The sequence below is a fragment of the Echeneis naucrates genome, chromosome 16, assembly GCF_900963305.1.
Source record: "Echeneis naucrates chromosome 16, fEcheNa1.1, whole genome shotgun sequence".
NCBI lineage: Eukaryota > Metazoa > Chordata > Actinopteri > Carangiformes > Echeneidae > Echeneis > Echeneis naucrates.
Genome location: NC_042526.1, coordinates 23,811,039 through 23,832,606, shown reverse-complemented (window position 1 = coordinate 23,832,606; position 21,568 = coordinate 23,811,039). Strand labels below are relative to the sequence as shown.

The 21,568-nt window shown below is 41.9% G+C and overlaps 1 protein-coding gene across 2 annotated transcripts in view; it reads left to right on the top strand.

Annotated features, from left to right (window-relative positions):
• The window catches only part of LOC115056247 (unconventional myosin-IXa-like), a 137,929-nt gene that overhangs the window by 70,359 nt on the left and 46,002 nt on the right, over positions 1-21,568 (top strand). For both annotated transcript variants that reach the window (XM_029522539.1, XM_029522538.1), the window contains exons 5-9: positions 1,382-1,481; positions 4,134-4,187; positions 9,114-9,214; positions 10,411-10,537; positions 16,788-16,877. In XM_029522539.1, the coding sequence (XP_029378399.1) occupies positions 1,382-1,481; positions 4,134-4,187; positions 9,114-9,214; positions 10,411-10,537; positions 16,788-16,877 (472 nt within the window). The remainder of the gene's footprint in view (positions 1-1,381; positions 1,482-4,133; positions 4,188-9,113; positions 9,215-10,410; positions 10,538-16,787; positions 16,878-21,568) is intronic.

Below are 21,568 nucleotides of genomic sequence, written 5' to 3'. Positions count from 1 at the left end.
GGGGAAGAACATTAATGTTCATTTAAAGTCAGCTGTAGGGTAGAGAACGTGTTAAACAGTTTGTTGGAAAACTGCACATTTATTGTGCAGTAAACAACCTTGTATTTGTACCTCTTTGTTTAATCACACGCCATCTTTGTCAGTGAGATTGGTTACCTAATTTGACTCATATTCCTGTGGGAACAGCCGTTCATAGCAACAATACTGCTAATGGAACCTAACCTAACTCCAAATGGATTTTGATTTGCATGAGCTGTAAGCTTTAATTACCCAAATGAAATTGTAGCGGTTTGAAATATCTAACTCTGTGTAATGAATTAAGAAAATATGAAAGTAAAAAAAAAAAAAAAAAAGTACTTTTCCAGGATATTCAAATTTTTTGGATGCACCTGTAAACCAAGCACATAATTTCAGATTTCCAGAAGACTACAGTGTCAAGACAACTGAATCATATCTATTCATCACATGTTCATAACAATGTCACACATTTTCAGTCCAATAATATTCATTTGCTCCTGTGTCAGCTGTCACAGTTCCCCAACACAGGCTGACGCCTAACAATATGCACAAACAGACACTCAAATCGTGGCTCTGACCAGATATAGAACAGGTAGGTTCCTTCTGGAGATCATGACTTTTTAACCTTTCTTTATTTCCACCATTGACACAGCTGATGGAAAACCAACTTTTTTCCACGGTGATGACTTCATCAGTTGTTTAGGGCAGTTTTAAGCTGCCTCCCGTGAGCACACCTCACTGAGGATGTCTCCTGCCCATCATGAAGTTCTATTATGTTTGAAAAATCATCATGGAAATGTTGGAGCCACACTTCATACAAGCAATGCATGGCTTCATTTTTATTTTACTCCTGAAACACTAACCTCAGAGGATTGATGCCTGTCCAGCTGACACTCATCTGCCAGTTCCACTCAGGGACTCTTTAATATCCTCTGTGGACTTGCTAACTTTGCAGCACTCCATCAACCTCTCAGTGTCTTGTGCAGAGATGTGCAGTTCGTTTCTAGCTGTAATAGAATTACCTCTCCGTGTGCTGCCAGGGCCCCGGCCTTTGTCACGGTTAATCAGGGGCCCGTACCCCGAGCCCACACACCACACTGTTGCTTTGTTTGACTTGAAATGCGAACCTACCAGGTCGAAGGTGTGACCTATTTTTTCCACGTTGCGGCTTTATGGACCATTTTTTTTTTTTATGAGTCTCGTCCTCTGGCTCTGTTTCAGTGAAGCAGGGAGACGTGAAAGCCTCGTCCTCAGTTTCACCTCTCAGGGAACTGAGAGTAATCGAAAAATCACCACAGGAAAAATGTTTTGTTCTGTTTTGTGTGATCATACCCTCTGAGTTGTTATCTTTGTGTGTCCATAGGAACTACCATGTGTTCTACTACCTGTTGGCTGGAGCCAGCGAAGAGGAGAGGAAGACCTTCCACCTACTTAAACCTGAGGAATATCACTACCTCAACCAGGTCTGTGCACACACACACGCACACACATACACACATGCACAAAGTACACATCTATATGAACAGAACGTCGTCAAAGCATAAATATCTATTCCTGAACATTTTTGTTGGTGTTTCCTTAAAGATCAAACTGGATTTGTTTCATTCATCCATGATCTATACTGCTTTAAGATGGGGAGCCATGCAGACCACTGCCTGTAGTGCACAATTTAACACACATGCACAATATGCACATTGCATACTTAAATTGATACGAAATGTCCCATATGTGTTGATTACATTTTTCAGAATGGATGCTCAATACTTTTTGAAAGGTGCAGACATCAGAAATACAGATCACAAACAGAATATGGGATCTAATGTGATATGATGCATTTCCTGTTGTGACAAATGTTGACTTGTTAAAATAGTCAGACAATGTCTTGGACTAATCTAATTAAGTATTTTCAAATAATATTTAGACCAAAATCCCACAATGCTCTTGAATAGTCCTGCTAATTTATTAGCAGCATTTCCCACAATGCCTATACATCCAGACATGCAGTATTGATGGTCAACAACTTCATGTAATCCTGCATTGTGTGCTGGTTATAGACGTTAAGAACTCATACTAAATGCAGTATCAGGTGAATCACTTACAAGCTATTTGATCAAATATGTGTTTTTAACTTGTTGAAAATGATTAATCACCTCTGCCAGTGAGTCCCAGACAATAATCTACACTCGTGACTCCTGACCAACATGCAAATATTCCTCATGAAGCAAAGACTTCATCTCATCTCCAGTCAGTCATAAACCTCAAAGTGGCAAAGAGCTGACAAAGTTCTAGCTGCTTGTCCTCACATCCGTTTGGGTGCACGTCATATAACGGCAGTTGAAAAGATCCTAAAGCTGCATTGCTTATTAAATGAAAAGCTGTTCGATGGTAACAGGCTCTGTGGTTAAATTTACATTTGGACCAAGGTAAAGACAAAGATTGCTTTGCTGTGTGAGGGACACATTTTGAGGAAGATTTATAGACAAATTAACCCTTCCCTCTGATAAAATGATAAACATCCATCTCAAATGTGAGAAAGGCAGGGCACCCTGTAGAAAGATAGATCCCAGCTAGGAAGATGACGGACAGTATCTCTGTCTTCTTCCTTCCTTTTCTTTCTGTTGGATCACATTCACATATTAATCATAACTGGAGCACACAAGTGTTGCATCAGCCCAAAATATTTCAACCCTGTGTGTGTGTGTGTGTTAGTATGTTAGTGTTTTCATGCTTGTGTACATGCCAGAAGCCCCCACGTGTGCATCTTTTGCAGTTAGCAGCAGATGTGTGCATGATTCAGATTCCCCCCTCACATGGCTGTGCACCAGGGACACAACAAAACATTGTCTTTGTTCATCTATTCTAGCATTGAGCCCCAAAAAAGTAACAGTTTTTATTTTTTCATTTTTTATTTTTTGTCCTCCATAAATCCTCACAACAACAAACCCCCGCCTACTTTGCTGTTGGCTCACTGTTACTATGCAGCTCTGTTTCCATGGCAACAGCAAGACTCAGGGAGCTAATCTGGCATTGGTTTGCTCTCGTGCAGGGGGGTGCCGATGGTCGCATGTGTTTGTGTGCACACATTTGTCGTTTGTATGTGTCTGTGTATGTGTGGCACTCACACTCCTTACACAAACAGTGTCACAAAGGAGCAAAAATGATAATCCATATTTAGCTCTCTTCCCTCTCAAAGATGGGTTTTGTTGTCTGCCACTGTGTCGGTTTTTGAGCAGTGGAACTGGCTTAAGTCCTTTAAGGGATTATAATCAATTGCTATCAAACCACAACATGGAAACAGTTTGACAATCTGAAAGTGGCCGCACACATATTGACGAAGTGACCCACGAATATCACGTCATTCTGCAGAGCCTCACACCAGCTTCATAGTAAGGCCCTGTTGTTGTCTGAGCCACAGCTTTCCTGTTTTGGTTCATCCTCCCCGCTCAGTCAGTCTCAGCTGCAGCATGCAGTCACTGTGTTCAGTAAAAAGCCCCACTGACCTCAGCCTGTCCACCCAGCAGGCAGCAGACAGGCAGCTAGAGACCAAAACAAGCTAAAGTCAGAGTGAATGTTTCGTGTCTTAAACTCATCAGGTGATAGAAATATGACTCCAAATGATGCTAATGCAGCACATTAAAATCTGATGATGTGTCGGTCTATTGTACACAACCGCTTTTCTTTTCTGTATGCTGCCCCCTCCCAAAGTTTCCATAAAGAAGTATCTCATCGTGATGATGGTTATAGCAACAGAAAACACTTCATCTTCACAAAGAAGCTTGTTTTTAAAAATGAAGTGTCAGTGTTAAACTTTTCCTGAGTATTTCCTGTTGTCCAGTTGTGTTAAGAGCTGAATATTTCGGTGATGTCTCCAGGAACAGACACTGATTAAGGATGTGTGGCGTTGTGTCTGCCATTATCACTGATTAGGTCACATCATGGATCCAATTATTGCAGCCGTGCACACGTGTGTTTGTTTGTGTGTGTGAGGATTATACTCTTTTCCTCCCACTTTTAACAGCATGTGTAATCTCCTTCATTCTCTTCATTTTCTTGAAAGTGTACGTATTCCTGTGTAACCAAGCCTTCCTTAACCCCCGCTCTCACCTTGCTTCCAGATGACAAAGAAATCGCACAAACTCCACTGGGACAATTACTATGAGAGCGAGCTGGTCAGTATCATGTGGATGATTAGCTGTCTGTGTGCATCTGTGCTTCATGGGTGTGTCGTGCTAAACTCTGTGTCTCTGGTGGCAGTCGTGGTCATGTTCCTATCTCTGCTGTCCACACACACACACACACACAAACACACACATATCTGCTTTTACTAAGCTGGACTAAAGATGGGGATGACCTGACCTGACCTCAGCTGCTCATGCTCCACAAAGGAATTGCCTCCAAAGGGTTTGAAGGGAAGCCTTAATCTCATGAATTGATATTCAGGATCTTGCATCTGGATGTCGAACATTAAACTAACTAATCGGTAACTTAATGTCCACTGCAAGACTTTTATATACGTATATCAGAAATTTGAAGGGACTTCAGTTCAAACTAAAAGGAATCCCTTTAAACAAGTTTTGGCTTTGGATTCTTTGCTGTAGGGAAATGGTTGATGTTGTCAAATCTGGAAACCACCATCTTTAAAGGGAAGTTAAGGACTTTACGTTCAAGTACACTTTATTTCTATTGGACCTTTAAACAGATAACAACACAGGGACATCTCCACAGACTGTATACAGGAATAATAAATACTGGCAAAAAGAGAAAAAACCGAGAATATCCATGTTGGTTATGTGACAAATGGCACGGAGTGCAGGGCAGGAAATAGATCTTAACAATATGCAGTGGATTCAAGGTCCAATTCAAGGTCAGAGAGGAAAGGAAAAACAGAAAATTACTCTCTGAATATTATCATCCATAAATGTGTTATTTATCTGACGAAGCCGCCTTAAAGTGACCGCAGTGGAAAAGATCTAGGCTGTACTGACACATGAAAACTGTAGAGAAATTACCTTAACGTGAACTCTTCCTTTATCATTCAAATTTTAAGAGAGAAAAGAAAATATAAACAAGGTTGGACTCTGTCAGTATGCAAGCTTCTGACTACCATAGAGACTTCTTATTTAACAAGTGTATGCAAAAACATAGTAAATATTGAACTGGAACATAAATATGAAATCAGTGAAAAAAAGCATCATTTCACCCGATTTCACATCACAAACTTCCCTCTGTGTGCGGTCAGTGGAGTGTGAGCGTGTCTTAGTGTTTGCTGTTTCACTGCTCCTGGAGCTTGCCACTGTCTTGCCATCTTCCAGCTGAAGTGAGTAATGTTTGGTCAGTGGGATTTGTTTTGTGGTTAAAGGATTCAGTATCTCCTCATAGAAGATTACGTTACTTTGACTTTGCCGATGAGCAAACACTTGACACGGGAGCAGGTCAGAGTAAATACAGCTCAGCGGGCAGTCGTACTGTATTTCCCTCTTCACTTTGGCTCTTTGTCTCCTACTTTAAAAAAATAAAAAAAAAAGTACTGAAAAGTACTTTTGAATAGAGAGAGTGTGGTAGAAAGTCTCCACAAGATTTTCATGAGAATATTTAATGCTTACAAGAGTGAGGTGAGAGGGTTGGAGACATTACGTGTTTATGTTAGATTGTCGACTGCAGCTTTACACCTGGACTCTGGCTGAGTGAACACGGTGACTTCTCTAAAGCAGCGTCATTCACATACACTGTTGTTCCCGTGACTGGCACATGCAATCCAGCTATAGTGAAGTATCGACTTGGACCAGACTGTGGCGGTCTCACAGTAAAGTTCTCACTTAAACCGACAGTGAGGTTGCCAGGTTTGGTGCTATTCTGCCAGAAGCTATATGTGAAATCTTGTGCTATAATTGAAACGACTGCGTAGTAAGACTGGACTGTAACGCTCTATCAATGTTTCACACATTAACATTTGGGTTAAAAACAAGACATATGCTGTATTTTAGCTGAAACAGCAGCTGTTTCCACAGTCTCTATTCAAAGCCTGTTTCCTCCATGCACAACTTGTTTTATTTGCCACCATATTTTAAATGATATTTTAGGATAAATAATTAATGTATCGTGTACAGTTCAGTATTTCTTTTCTTCCTCTTAAATTTGTTTGAGTTAATTATAGATTATTTCAGTGGCTCCTGAGCTTCCTCCTACAATAATTATCAGATCAGCCGGAGCAGTCTTTCAGTGACGCCACCTGTTCTCACTGGATACAGGTTGTTTACACTTGACTTTACAGAACAGTTTCTCATCTCACTCCTGCAAAAGAAGGCAAAAAATATGTTCTCCAAAATGGACAAACCCTTTAACGTGACTGAGCCGTCTCGTCCTTTTTCAGCGGCCCTTCTCTCTCTTTCTCTTTGTTCCCTCCTTCTCTCTCTCTCGTATTTCTGCCTTGCACAACCACGCTCTCTGACTGTTTGCTGACACTGTCTCTCTCTTGAGAGTCAGTCAATGACTTCATCAGTCTGTGCCTCCACTGTTCAAGGAGATGATGTCACTGTCTTCAAGCACAGAGCGGGGTGGGGCCTTGGCAGCAGCCTGACAGCTGTCTGAGCACCTGACCAATCCTTTTAGCCCATCTAACCTTTGACCTCTACTATTTGGGCGGGGTGCACTGCAGTAAATGGAGACACTCGGCACTTTGAACAGTGAAAAAGTGTATACAGACTCCAGATGCAATATTTGGAGCTGAAAATAGAAAATTAAATAAATGTATTTGACTGAAGATCCCAAAGACCAAACATTTTCTGGTGTGTGCAGTCAGGTGTTTGGTTCTGCACCTTGGATGATGTGGGTTTGCATTCAGTGCTTGTCTGGGCGTGTATGGTTTTGGGTCATGTGGAATGTCTCATGACGGCAAAGCATGCTGGCACAAAATGGATCAGGTGGCTCAGCGACATAAATCATTATTAAGTCAACGGTAAGTAACTAAGCACATAACTTTTAACTTGGTCCATGAGAGATCTGTTACAAAGCTCCATGTGCAGGTCTCCTGACCTGAATCAGTTCGGTGTGAATCATCTCACACCGAACTGATCCTCTCTTCATCAACTCTTTACTGCACTCAAGGAATCTCTTCTTTTGTTCTTAATACCAACAGCTAAGGTTTTGGTTTTTAACCAAAGTATTCCCTCACAACTGGCCAAGAGTAATCTCTTTATTTTCTCAACTTCCTTCAACATGTCACACTGTGAGGTCAAACAATTTGAAAACTGGCGCTTTCCTCGGTCTCACTGTAGCTTTGTTGAGAAAGCTGCCTTTCGTTGGCTCTTCAGGAAAAAGCTGGAGCAGCAGAGCAGGAGCGTAGAGCAGGCAGATGGGTTCCTGTCTTCTCTCTCTGGCCAGTCCCTGTGCTGTGTGCTGATTACAGCCTGAGACGGCCTCGTTGCCAGAGCAGAGACACGCTGACCTGACGCACACATCCTCGCTGTCCAACCCCCCCATTTAACAGCAGTGCTCACTCATTTAGCATCTCAACACATTTACACAGAAGCTCATGGGCTGTCACTGTATGATATCAGTGTTTCCCCGGTGCGCAGGAATGTTGTCTTGTGTTGGCTTAGCCGGCTTTTCTCCATAAAATGTCTTAACAGAGCAGGTTTGCATCTGTTTAACTGAAATGGCCCCTGAAGAGGTCCTGTTTTTCCTGACGTTAAAACATGCTGCCTTCATTAATTACTTCAAAGTCACTGGATTGGACTGATGAATGACCGTCATCTCCGGATCTGAGTCAGACCATGATGATGTCCTGTCTCCTGTGATCAATTTAGTTTCTGCACAGTGGTATAAACAATGACCTCAGCCACTAAATATTCTAAATATATGACTTCTGCCATGAGATGTGGCCCCATGATCTTCTTCTTTGAGAATAATTCACATCTGGACATGACTTATCACAACACAATCCACAAAGCTCTAAAAATGGATTTTGAAAGAAGTGACCAGTGACCAATTTGATCTTCGACCTGGAATGACTTGTCATTCTCCCTATTCCCAACAATTGGAACTGATTTCCTCTTCATTTAAATAAGCGATACGACTTTCTTCAGAAGCCATCTTCACAAACATCCATGCTCCAAAAGGTGAGGCTCCGTGAGTCAAGTTCTATTGGAATGAGTTTTCCTCTCCACTGTTATTAAGGACTCGCTCTTGGTGGATACTGATGGGTTTCTCTCTGCTGTAACCTCACACTCGTTCTAGATTTCTTGAATTTACAATGTAAAGTACCTTGAGAGATTATATATTATGATTTGGCGCGATATAAATAACATTAAATTGAAGTCCAGTTGCCTTCATAAAGGTCTAAGACATAAAATGATCTGGATGGCTGACAGTCTTTCCAGAGGGTTAGGGTTCTGACACCAGCCAATGTCGTTGCATGAGCAGGATGGAAATGTATGTTTCCATGTGGGTTAGGGTGAACAAAAATGTTGAGCTGTGTCTTCAGGGTTTGAAACACTAAATTGAGGACAGCATTTGGGACTAGACCAAGGGGCAGTGGCACATGATGTCACCGACTGGTTTGTGACTTGCTGTCTTGAAGCCTCGAGTTTGTAATTTGGCTGTACCAGTTCTTGGTTTTTGGTTTTAGTTTTTTGGAAGAGAACATGGAGCCGGACTAGACAAAGGACTGACTTGTAACTTGTTTTTACTGTAACCTGGGCTTAATCTTATACTTGCGACCTGCAAAATGATTGTTTGCTTCCTCACGTTTAATTTTATTCTCCCTAAGTATTTTATTGAAATATTTTTATCGGGCGCAGAAGTTTCCCACGACGTTAGCAGACACAGCCTCACGCTCGCTCTAGGTCATAGTGCTCATGATATTTTCCTTTAAGCAAGTTTAAACCTTTAACAGGAACTGGCTCATGATGAACAACCATCTGCCTCAACATGATATATATTAAACAAGCTGTGAAACTGAGAATCACACAAATTCAGCCTCTCCGTCTGTGCTGATACTCAGTAAACAGGTTGTGTTTATATATTGATTACACATCCCCGGTATTACTAATGTTTCTCTTTCTGTCTTCTGTCTTTGTGTTTCCACCTAACACCAGCAGGACTGCTTCACAGTGGAGGGAGAAGATCTGAAACATGACTTTGAGCGTCTGCAGCTGGCGATGGAGATGGTTGGCTTCCTGCCCGCCACGCGCAAACAGTAAGAAGAGCGACAAGTGTTGTTACATAAGGGATTATGTCTTTCAGTCTGTTAATTTGAAAATGTGATGACTGAATAAGCAGGAATCACATTCAATGTGAATTTATTACCAGCTCAGCGGACGTGGTTACACAGAATGAAGTTAACTCTGAGTCTCCTTTGTTGTGTGTGTGTCTGTATTTGTCCTCATAGTTTAGCACCACAGGGTGTCGACTGTTTATGAGATTACTGCACTTTTAGTCTTGCAGCTAAATATTTAATTATTTCAGCGTGTGTGTGCGACCATCACCACCGCAGCCTGGAAGCTAGTCTGGGATCTTGATTGAGTGGATTGACCTTTGTGTGGCAGGGAGGGCAGCGCTACACCTCAGTGAATATGTGACAGAGAAGAAGCAGAAGGGAAGCAGGTGGTGCTGGTAGGAAGTGGTGGAGTGAAGGATGCTGTGCTTTTCCTGCCACGTCACTCAGGATTAAGAGAGTCCAGAGCGTTTCTGAGTAGATCTCTGGAGAGCTGGGAGGCCAGATAGGTGAAGGTGTCCCAGCAGAGGAGCCGAGTCAAAGATAGGGTGCATAGTGATGGAAGGAAGGAACAGCTCAGCCCATTTAAGGCAGGATTCATCAGTTCTTCATGACGAGCTGGCAGGTGAAACTAAATATGAGTGAGACCATCACCAGGGCCCCGACTCCCCAGGCCCACCACCCTGTGTGCAGAGTGCCATCGCACATGTAGGAGTGGGACAGGAGGGCCCCCCACCCTCCAGCACCCAGCCATCCAGTACCACCACCGCCATCGCATGCCCCAAGCCCCAACCCCCACCCAACTGACAAGCCAACCCAACTGAGGCACCCCCACAGCCAAAGAGACCCATCCGGGGGCCTCAGCAATGCCCACACAGACAGAACTCGAATGATTCCTCCTCAGTGTCTGAAATTATTATTGTATATTCATCCTACATAGCACAATATACTGATTGTATTTTGATTTCTCTTGCAGCTCTAATTATGTTGCATTTCTGGTTTAGTTTTTTCTCACTGTCTTTTTTCCAGAAGGAATGAACAGTCACTGTCTGTAAGGTCATTTAGTTAAACTCCTTAGATGTAAGCAAAGTTTGTCCTATTAAAGAGACCATCCAGCTCAGTGAGTCAGCAGGGTGGTTATTAATGTATTCACAATACATGTCTTTGTTCTCTGGCAGAATTTTCTCGCTGCTGTCAGCAATCCTCCACCTGGGAAACATCCGTTACAAGAAGAAGACCTACAGGGACGATTCGATCGACATCTGCAACCCAGAGGTCCTGCCCATTGTCTCAGAGCTGCTGGAGGTGAGAGTGTGATGCAGCCTTTTTCTCAGCACAAGCTTCACCACTCCAAGATGTATTCTGCTCATCATCTGGTTTTCATCTGAATATCCAGGCGATCAACACTGACAAGTTAAAAATACAGTAGATTGTGTCTCATTGACTTAATAATGAAATGAAACACTGAAAATACAGATAATAAAAATGAAGAATGGGAACAAGGCTTTACCACAGGGCTTATTTATTCTCCCTAAATACTTTCTTGCCATATAGCCTCCCGAAGCTCTTCCATTACATGTGCACCAGAGATACTTAAAACCTGCTGGACTTGGTGAACTCTAAAAAACAATTCACATCCATCTAAGCAAACTTTCCTCTGCCCTGTCTGTCTGCGCTTCCCTCTCATATGAGGCTTTTACAAAAAGGCTTTAAGAGAAGAAGCTGAGGGCTCTCTGCATACGTGAACAGCTTGTGGTGACAGTGGAAGTTAAGAGGTGCTTCAGGTCCCAAAGAGCCGTCCAGCCATCCAGTGATTCTACAAAACAGCGTTTGTGTAGAGGCTATTTTCAGAGTATTCACGCTGGTGAGCCGTCACATTGGCGGGTTTTCCCATCAAACAACTGATTCTCACAGGATCACCTGCTGAATGACATCATGTGCAAAGTACTATAGAAACACAACAGACACTGATACCAAGAGTAATTATGGGAGAAAATCTGTTGGAATTGACTTGCCTGTTTTTGTTTCCTTCATTTTGTGAAAAAGTGTTTTTGTAAAGTTTTTTTCAGTTTCTTATGTTTAAGGAGAATAACCGCACAGCTCAAAGCGTTGTGAAGCAAAGACGCTCTAAACTCAAGGTGACTTTTAGAAATGTAACCCTCTGCAGGTATCAGAGGTTTAGTGTTTTCCGTGGCAGCTTTTGATCTCTGTAATTAAAATTCAAATGAAATTCAGCCAACCTGTGATTTTTATAACAGTTATTATCGTCATAAGGTAGAAGGAAAAGAGCTCTAGACTATTCATAGATCACAGAATCTCGTCTCTGTTGCTAGTTCTGCTTTTCCTCATTTAAATATATTTTGAATTACATTTTTACAGCATCGCATCTGTTTTATCAAGAAGCAAACAGAGAGCACTGCAGTCAAATACTGTATTTAAGAGTGCTCTTATTCGGTGGCATAATTACTCCAGTAGATTATTAATGGATCACTATCATGGACTATTGTGTAAGCAGTATTTTTATGCTGTAGTTGAATCTACAAAATCTTGTACAAAATCTTAATCTTATAAAGTCCGTTGAAGTTATAACTACTATATTTAGAAGTGAAAATTAGAAGAACATGGAGATACTGCCGTTAAGTGCAGCTAATAAATGATACTTAAATGTTAAATGTTGTCAGCCAATGTGCAGCACATTGCATTTGGCCATTAGTCGCTCGCACACATTTAACACACACACACACACACACACAAACACACACACGATCTAGTCAACAACGGAAGTATCCACCATCTAATAATCTTCTAATGTCCAGAGTTGACTGGTAACCATGGTAATTAACAGAGCCAGATTAACTGTCCCTAGAAGACCCAGGGCAGTGAGGGTACCAGAACAAGTCCGGTTCTGATCTTGATCTCAGTTTATGAACCGATCTGCTGGTGCTGCAGCAGTAAATGATGCTCATTCTGTCAACAGCTCAGCGAACATGGAGCTGATCTGATGTCCAGTCAGACTTTTCTTCAGCAGAGGGAAACTCAAACCAGCTTCTAACAAAGGCCTGATCCTTTGAGCAGCTGTGAGGGTCAACAATGATCTAAGAACTTCAGTTACACATATTTTCTCTTTTTTTAGGAACAAAAGTTGTTAACTTTGTCAGATTGTGCAGGCCCTTAGTGTCTCTATGTTGCTCTATAGAAAAGATTGAACTCTGGAGAGAAACTGAAGAAAACATTCTCTGATTGAGGAGTGAAGATGTTTTCCTGTTTAAAGTAGTGCTGATGATGAAAATGGTTTAAGTTTGGAATAGCTTTCTTTATTTTTTTTTGTCTCTGGGCTCTGTTTTCATTATCATTTGGATGGAGGCATAGTGACGTGTTGATGTGGCTCTGGTAATTATGGTTAGAAAAATGATCAGCTCAGTCCATCTCTCTGTCCTAACTGAAGACAGGAAGTATGCGTGTATCCCCCAATCTTAAATAAACTCTCCAGTTTCTGTGCTATCACTTTTCACCATTTAGTGAACTTGTCACACATAGAGCTGCTCTTCTGCTGGTAGTGCTGATAAATACAGGCTTCCTCAGGCCAAAGACCTACACTCACCTCAGAGATGAGATGAAGTAAGATGAAATAGGATTCTTACAGTCATTAAATATTTGTCTTTGCAGCTGCAGCTCAGAGGTGTCTGTGATTTGCTCCCTGGTCTGAAAGTATAGAGTCTATTGTCCAAAAAACAAACCATGTGAAAATGTGCCACACAGCGTTTACAAATTTATGGTGCTGGGCTGACTTTGGGTTAGTTCTGGGAACTAATTGCAGACCACACACGCCCATGAGAGCACATTGTGAGGACAGCTCAAACATCCCCATGCTGCTCTGATTTAGCTCAGGACTGAGGGATGGTGTCACTTCCCGGTCCCAGTTACAAACTGCTTCAATTAGCCGGATGTGCTTGTTGAGTCAGTGACAAAACAATGTCCAAAGCGTGCTGGAGACTCCTGTCAACAGCGCTGCGGGATGTTATGGCTGTGGAGAGTCTGACAGGCCCCCCCTTTAACATCCACACTGGTCTCTTTGGCTCTGCAGAGGCAGAGAGTGGTCGTGCCGTGATTGGAGCCACATGCTGGCCACATGCTCAGGGGGACCAGTGTTTTAAGTTCAAGTTTATTTGGATGTCTGTTAGTTGGTGCAGGGGCAGCGGCTATTTTTCCCGAGGGACATATAAAACATTCTTGAAGTGGAGAGGAAGAAAGAAAAGAAAACCAAAACACAACTTTGTGAACTTCAACAAAGAAAGACTCACATTTAAACAGCATTTTGATGGCATTTTACCTGTTTTGTCGGAAACTTTGCTCCGAAACCTGTTCTCATGGGTTGATGGAGGAGTCAATTAATGGGAAACTGTCGGGAGATTTAGGTCATGACTTTATCATGCTGCTATCACTGCTATTGATAAAAACTTCATATATTATACATTTTAAAATATTTTCCATGCGAATTTACACAAAAAGGGAAATTTTCTTTCTTTTACATTACACTGACCTTAGAGATAAATTTAATTTGCAGGAAGCTTGCATTGCATATGCTCAGACCAGACAGATATTTCTCATGATTTATGGATGCTGTATGACTTCATTTGAAAACCCTTTGCAATGAGTGAGACCAGCTAAATGGCTAAAACACAGCAGGCCATTGAGGTTTGCTAAATGTAGCTTTGTCTGAGAAAGAGTATAGAAGACTCTTACTTTGCATGAAAAAACGATTCAACATTGGGGACAGGATGAAATGTGATTCAACACCCTCTCTGCCACTAATGTGAAGCACCTCTCAAGGAGAACTGATTGGCACGAGTGTGGATTGAAGTATGAATAGGAACGAAACTGGCTGGGAGCTCCAGCTTCCTGTGGAGGTGGAACTGGAAGAGGAAGTAGAGCTCATAGGGTCTGATGGACGGCTGACAGACTACATCCTCTGAGCTGTGGAGTTGAGTGATTTAACCTGACCAGAACATTTCTGCACAACTGGACAGCAGTCTGAGCACAAATCCCTCTAAAAGCTGAATTTGGTATTTTAATGCTAAAAGCACGTGTTTTTTTTTACAGAGAAATCCAGTCCTGACCAAAAGTTTCTGTCGTCGGATACCTCACGAACACATTGTATACATAATCCAAATATGCTGATATGGTTCTATGTTGAACAAGCAGAGCATTTAAACAACCATTTACATGCTCATATAATAATGTTTGAACACCGTGGTAGTGTTTATTGAGTTTGCTTGCTATGAGCTAATGAGCAACTAACAGCAGCAGCAGCAGACTGACAGCTGAGTGTTTGCAGTCACTACTTTGTTCTTTCATGACGTTGATGTGGCACGAATATAGATATGAACAGTTGATGTTGCTCTCTCATGGCTTTACTCAAGGTGACCTTGGTGGTGTTAATGACATTGAGGCTCTAGCAATTACTGACATTTCAAAGGTTTGTTTTGGGATTTGTAAATAAGATCGTGAGACACTGAGAAGCTTTGTATTCTGTATAGATACGAGAGGAGGAACCTGTGCTAAAGGTCAGTCTCTGATGTGCGTTTGCCTGCAAAATATAAATAAGAAGAATTTGTCACACGCAAAAAAGGAAGAAGTCAAAAAAAGTTAATTTATGCAAAGATTCACTGATCCCAAACCCAAGCTCATAAATGTGTGTGTGTGATGGCGTTGGAGCTGTGATCACAGACAGAGCAGCAAGCCTGTTACCAAGCGACTAATACAGGAAAATGTAGTGGCTAAAGACCAATCACCAGGCTGCAGAATAGGCTTTGCTCGTAGTGGAGGGATTACCAGGCAGTGTGAAATGAAGTCTGATTATGCCACCATCACCCCTCCACACATTCAAATGCAGTCCTCCCTCTTTTTCTGTCCTGTGTGTTTATGTCAAAGCCTCGACAAAGTCAGCATCTGACAAAAATAGGGCCATAATGGTATCAACAATGACGTTGTCACCCTTGTCTTTTATATGTGAACAAATCAGACAGCGACACAAAGACATGCCCTCACATGTGCTCACACACACTTGCAAACACGTGGTTCAGGCCAGCAGCTGTTTGGCCCACTCCCATAATCCCTGTAGATGGAGGAGATGTGTGCAGACATCTGCTTCTCCCACTGTTGCCCTGTCATCAAAGGTTTGTCTGGGCCAAGTCTGTGTAAAGTTGCATGCAAGGCCATAGTGTTGTACTGTATGTGTCCTCAGACCTGCTAATCTTGGCCAGCTATGTTAATCAAAGGCAACAGGGATGATATGCGCTTCAGGTTAGTAGAATGAATGGTCAGTTTAGGAGGCTATGGATTAAACACGTCGTGATTTCCAGTATTTAATCTGAAGTGTTGATATCCATACGCAGATATTTGTGGTTTTAAGACAAACGTTTGTTTCGGTATCTCCTGTTTCAGGCTGCTCAATGCAGTCAAACTTCTGCTTGAAAAGTACACATAGAGACAATGGTTTTAACAGACTGGGGGGCATGGAGTTTGAAAGACATGCACATTAATCAGGCCGTTGAGGCTGATTGTACTGTGGGAAACGTTGCGAGTGAAAATCATAAAATCAACGCTTCAATGATTTCATGAAATTGTCGCAGATTTCAGATAAAAACAAGAAACCAAATCCAGTTATCAAAGAATGGCGGGGACCTCGGGGGTGTGACCTGGGGGGCATGGCCTGAGGGTGATCACTGCTTTGGTGTGGCATCAAAAAGTCCAGATGGCCAGCTTTAAGGCTCAGTTTCTGAAAACAGGCGGTGTATGCATATAGGTACAAGCTCTCCTTTGTAACAAAATAAAGACATGCAAAACTTTTTAAGGAATAGGCACTTCTCTTTGTACAAATGGCATGTGTCATCCCAGAACATGTACCACTGTAGCATTTAGCACGAGCTTCAGCTAATACAATGTGCAACTGAAGTAATTCAATATGTTGACACTGATGGCATAAGACCTTGTATTTTCTGCTCTTAGCTCCTTCTATATCCACAAAAGATAATATAATGCAATCATTTTAACAAGCAGTGCAATTCTCTTCATTATGAGAAGTCACACATTAAATGCTTCTACATAACTGGAGGATTGTTCCTTTAATAGATTTCTGAGTGAAAATCTCAAGGCCACATTGACCAAATTACTATTGTTGTCAGATATAACAAGAAAAGGAAGTTTTTGTCAGAAGTTGGAATCAGCTACAGAGCAGCTTATAGATTTTCAGCATGTTGGGTGTTTACTGTAGAGTCCTGGCCTTCTGGTAACAGTGTATGGCCTTGCTATAAATGTTAAAGAGCATGAAGGGGAACTTGTTTTACTTTGGTTTTAGGGATTTGTTCATCATTCATGTGGACAATTATTCAGTTATTTAATGTGTTCTGTGGCCTCTGAAGATTTTTGTAGAAAGTCATTTCTGGTGATGAAATGATACTCGGCTAAACTTCTGCTTCTGTGCCCAGTGACACTCATCCACATCCCTCTGATCTTCATCTTCCCTGTCCCTGATTGTATTTTCCTCTTTTTCCAGGTGAAAGAGGAGATGCTACTTGAAGCGCTGACGACCAGGAAAACTGTGACTGTCGGAGAGAGGCTCATTGTGCCCTACAAACTTGCTGAGGTGACCTTTTCAGTAATCACGTGGTAACATAATGAAACACCTGCCCACCTGCCCACTTGCCCCCCCCCCCCACCACCACCATTAGCAGTTTTTGGAACTCTTTTCTTCAGTAGTAATGGCCAAAGGGCCTGTGGATGAGGGGTGGAGTGAATTCTAGTCAGTTTCATGAAGGTGTAGTGGAGCCAACTGTCCTTTGGCTGCAGGGCAGGTTCTGTGTTTGTGTGTACATGCTTTGGAGCTTGTCTGGGGAGTTTGTTATGGCTCTCCCCCATCCCCCACCTCTTCTGTCTGAGGCTCCTTTGATAGAGGTCTTCCTCTGCAACTTCCTGTTTCCTGCCAAGCCAAGCAACAGTGTGACACAACCCTGTCCTTCCAGCCCTGTGGACGGAGTCTGTGAATTCTACCATCAGGATGCCTCAGCTGACCCAGATAGCCAGCTCTGATGTGTATCACAGTGTGTAGTATCATTATTATTCAGCAGCTTTCATTAATCTCTCCATCCCCGCAGCCTTAGATGGCTCTGTGTAAACTTGAATTCAGTCCAGCTCCCTGCTCGTGGCTGCAGGGTCTTTTGTCTGAGGGAGGAAATGCTGCACAGATAGTCTGTTACGCTACCCGGCTCCACCCCCCCATCTGATCTTTGGGTTAGTTTAGCCCAACAATGGTTTCTCCCGATCCCCCACACCCCCAGCCCTGCAGTCATGTGGTCTTGTCTCAGGAATGTGCAACCTCTACTGGAATATACAGTACAGAGGCCAGAAACCAGATCCTGGGTCTGTCTGTTAGTCTCCGTATCTTTTTCTCTCTTTCTCCTTCAGTTACACACACGTCAAACACATAAATTCGCTTTTGCTACTCTGGCTGTGCAACAGAGGCTTAGAGAATGCCATCAGAAACCTAACCCGTGTCCGGGGGGCTGCAGCCATCATAAACCCTCCTCCAGCTTCTGGTGTCATGCCATAGAACTTCTCCATTGTCCTTAAAATAAACCTAGAAGAGCATCAATTGTATATTCAGATAAAAACTAAGTGTCATGTTTTAGTTGTTACCTTCACATCTGTATGTAAAACTGAAGGGCTTCAGCCTGCATTCTATCTAATAGCCATCGGGAGCGACTTTACTGGTTGTAAAAGGAGTCAGACTATTGAAGTCTCTGTGAAAATGTTCCTACTTCTCACTTGATTTATCACCCCAGTGAATGTTTTCCTAATGAGTCCATGTTCTCGGTCTCTAGTTTCAGGTCTCCTTCAATACAATATAATGTTAATTTAATAAATGATGGTCCCATTTAGAGGAATATAGACCAAAATTATCGGATGCATTAAGGTACATGAATGACAGAATGTAGCACACATAGCAACCTGCCTGATAATCAGGATTAAAATTAAAATAATGAAATTTCAAAAATTGTTTGATTTTATTAAAAAAAAAAAATGACCAGAAATCATTTTAGTTGCCTTCTCAGCCTTTAAACTCCAGCATCACCACTGTGATAGTAATCCCAAACCATACCTTGACTATAACTTAATCCACCTCAAACCTTAACCCTGTAATGCCGTGCGTATCATATTTGACACATACATTTATGAGATTTATGCTGTTGGAAAAATAAAAGCGAAAGAGATGCAAAAAATTCAAATGTTCTGTCCATAATTTTTTGGGTCAGGCATTATGGGCTTAAATCCTGACACCAAGTCTCAGGCCTCAAATAGCTTTTTGACGAAGGAAAGACGGTTTTCACACAACGTCCTCGCTCTAAGCCCACACACTCAGATGAACATGACAACAGGAGCAAATGCGAGACCCTGCCCTGATCTGACCAAGGTCCACGGGAATGAGCTGAGGCCACCTGCGGAATCCATAACATGCCTGTTTTTGTACAAAGGAAATGTGGAAAAAAGATCCTGGCAAAGGTTGCTGCTTCTTCTCAGGAATTATTTCATCCTCCTTCAAAAGTCTAACCACTGTCGATATAGGGAGATTGTGATCTGCCAAAGTTGACAGACCCCCTGAACTCACTGGATGGGCCCTGGTTGAGTCAGGTGGGAAATATTTGGGTTTGGCACCAGCGTAATAGTGAGAGTGAGAGTAATTTCTTGTTCATGAGGGGAAACTATACTTGGCACGGAGGCCAGAATCTGGAGTTGAGTTTGCTACTGTCTACTGTGAGTTCAACCCAATGACACTTTTGTGTTTCAGCTGACATGTTCTGAATTGTTTATTTTAGTTTATTTTAGCTTTGAACATATCCTTTCATTTCGTTTACACTAACATATTAGTCTTACATTGTATTCACTGGTCAAAGTTATTTTTAGCCATATTTCACAGTGAATGGAGAAAGAAATAATAACAGCCGCTCTTTGTCTCCCATTTAATCAGAAACAAATGTTTAAAACAGTAACAATATGTGGACTTATATCAAAATAGCTACTTCCTTTTTTTGTGTGAAACACACATGGGGAAGGTGAAGTGAGGAGTGGTACACAGACACTCATTCATGTGCTTTCATTTCAAATAATCGGTGCTGCTTCATATAGAAAGAGTTTCAAAGTGATCGGCGCCTCAAAATGTTGGTGTAGAGGTGCTGCCCCATAGGTGGGAATTGTAAATTGTATCAGTTAACACGTACAGACACAGAAACACACATAGACAAAACAGCAACTACATAAATACTAATTAAAGACACATGCAGATTGGCATATTGTACTGAGAGACACACAAAACATCCTGCAGTGAGGAAGCTAGTGGGCCACGTGCAGTGCGTGCTCACACTGGTGTTTCACACCTCCTGTGGTTTTCAGGAGAAAGAAAGAGAGAGAGAACAACAACTTCCCCTCAGCAGATCCATCTAATCACAATCACAAGCTGAAAGCAGGTTTAACAGCCTGGACCATTACAGTTTACAAAAGTGTCTCATTAAGTCCTTCTAATTATTTTGTCAGTTTCTTGGGTGGCTCTCTAGAAAAAAAACAACATTTTCAATCCATTTGCTTCCAGCCACGTCCCCTCCAGCTCCTAACTGGTCCTTTTGTGGTGAATAATTGAATTACATGGCAAGCCCCGAGACAATGAATGCATTTCAAATGTCTGCATAAGATCTGCGAATCCCGAGTTTCTGCCAAAGCCTTAAAACAGTGATACTTTTAGAAACCTTGTACTGTTCATAATAAGCTTATATAACTCAGTGGGAAGAGGGACGTCATAGGCCTGCCTTCTAAAAATACCATCAACAATCAATAATGCAAGAGCACAGATGCCACTTTTAAAATGCACAATTTTGCTTCATCACGGCTGCTGGCTGCGTGCAGCCCCAGCAGGCAGTTATTCAAGCAGCCCGTCAAAGAGGGTGCATCCACAGTGGGGCTCAATCAGGTTCACAATGTCCCATAAAGGCCTCAGAACAAGGAAGAATATATTTCTTTTTTTATTATTACATAACCAATTTCAGACATTTTTTTTCTGTGGTTACGCTCCTGTGGTGCCCTTCATTTATTTACTCTTTCCAGAATCATCACATCCACTTCCCGTGGTAACTTCGCTCCTTTAGGTTACTTCCCTCGGAGTAAAGGTTGGAAAGCTGCTTATAGATGTATAACTTGTCGAATTTATCCTTTATTTAACCAGGCAAACCACAAACACAAATCCCATCCTAATTCCGAAATCAGTGGAGAAGAAAATTTCAAAAACCATTCGGCCCTGTCGGTGATAAAGCACACAATTTCACTTAAGCACTCAGAATAATTAGACAAGTTCTGACTCCAGCCTCATCATTAACTAAATTCATTTAGCCAAATTGCCACTTCATTATGCCAATGTCACTCATGTGTTACTATGTTTAATGCACCGTTTAATGGAAAGATGACACTCCCATTCTTAGTCTTTCCAACTCCAATTGCCCGAAATGGCCATGAACGGACACAACGAAGATACATTTTTCCCATTACATGATTTAAATTCTTAATATGAGCAAAACCAAGTTATTTCCGCAACTTGATAGATCTTCATTAACCAGTCAAGCTTTTGGTTTAACAGTAAATTCCAGAGGCCCTTGCTAAAGTTTTACTGTGTCCTTAGGTTTTTATAAAGCGATAAAGAAATGATTTTGTGCTGTTTTTCTCTCGGCGGAGCTCGACACAAACAGTGTTGAGTTTCACCCTTTTCTGTTCACTGTAGTTCTTTGGTAAATTCTACTCTGATTGGATTACACATAAACATGGTCTTTTAAAATGGGGTCTCTGTTATAATGGACAACTGTTGTGGGGTTCCTGGCGTGAAAATGTCTGACTGAGTTAATGCAGACTGCTTTTGTCCTGCTATTCTGCCTGATTCGATCCTAACGCATCCAGATGCCAAAGAACGTGCTCCTGTGTCCAAGTCTCCATCTAAGTCTAATTCTGTTAGCTTAGCATGGCTTTCATCATGCCTGAGGAAATCATAGTTGCTCTTTGGCTTGTTGAGACATAATGTCTCTTCTTGGCAGTGTTGTTTTTTATGGATCAAATAGTGATCCATAAAAAAGTTGTCCAAATAATAATCTGCAGGCCTGGAGGTACTTAAGACACTGGCTCTGAAAACAACTAAAGGGTTACAGCACCGCACACAGCAAGGCTACCAAAGCAGCAACAGTAACTCAAGGTTGTGAGCAGTGTGGGAGCTTTAATACAGGCTCTAAAGACAAAGTAGCTGCTGTT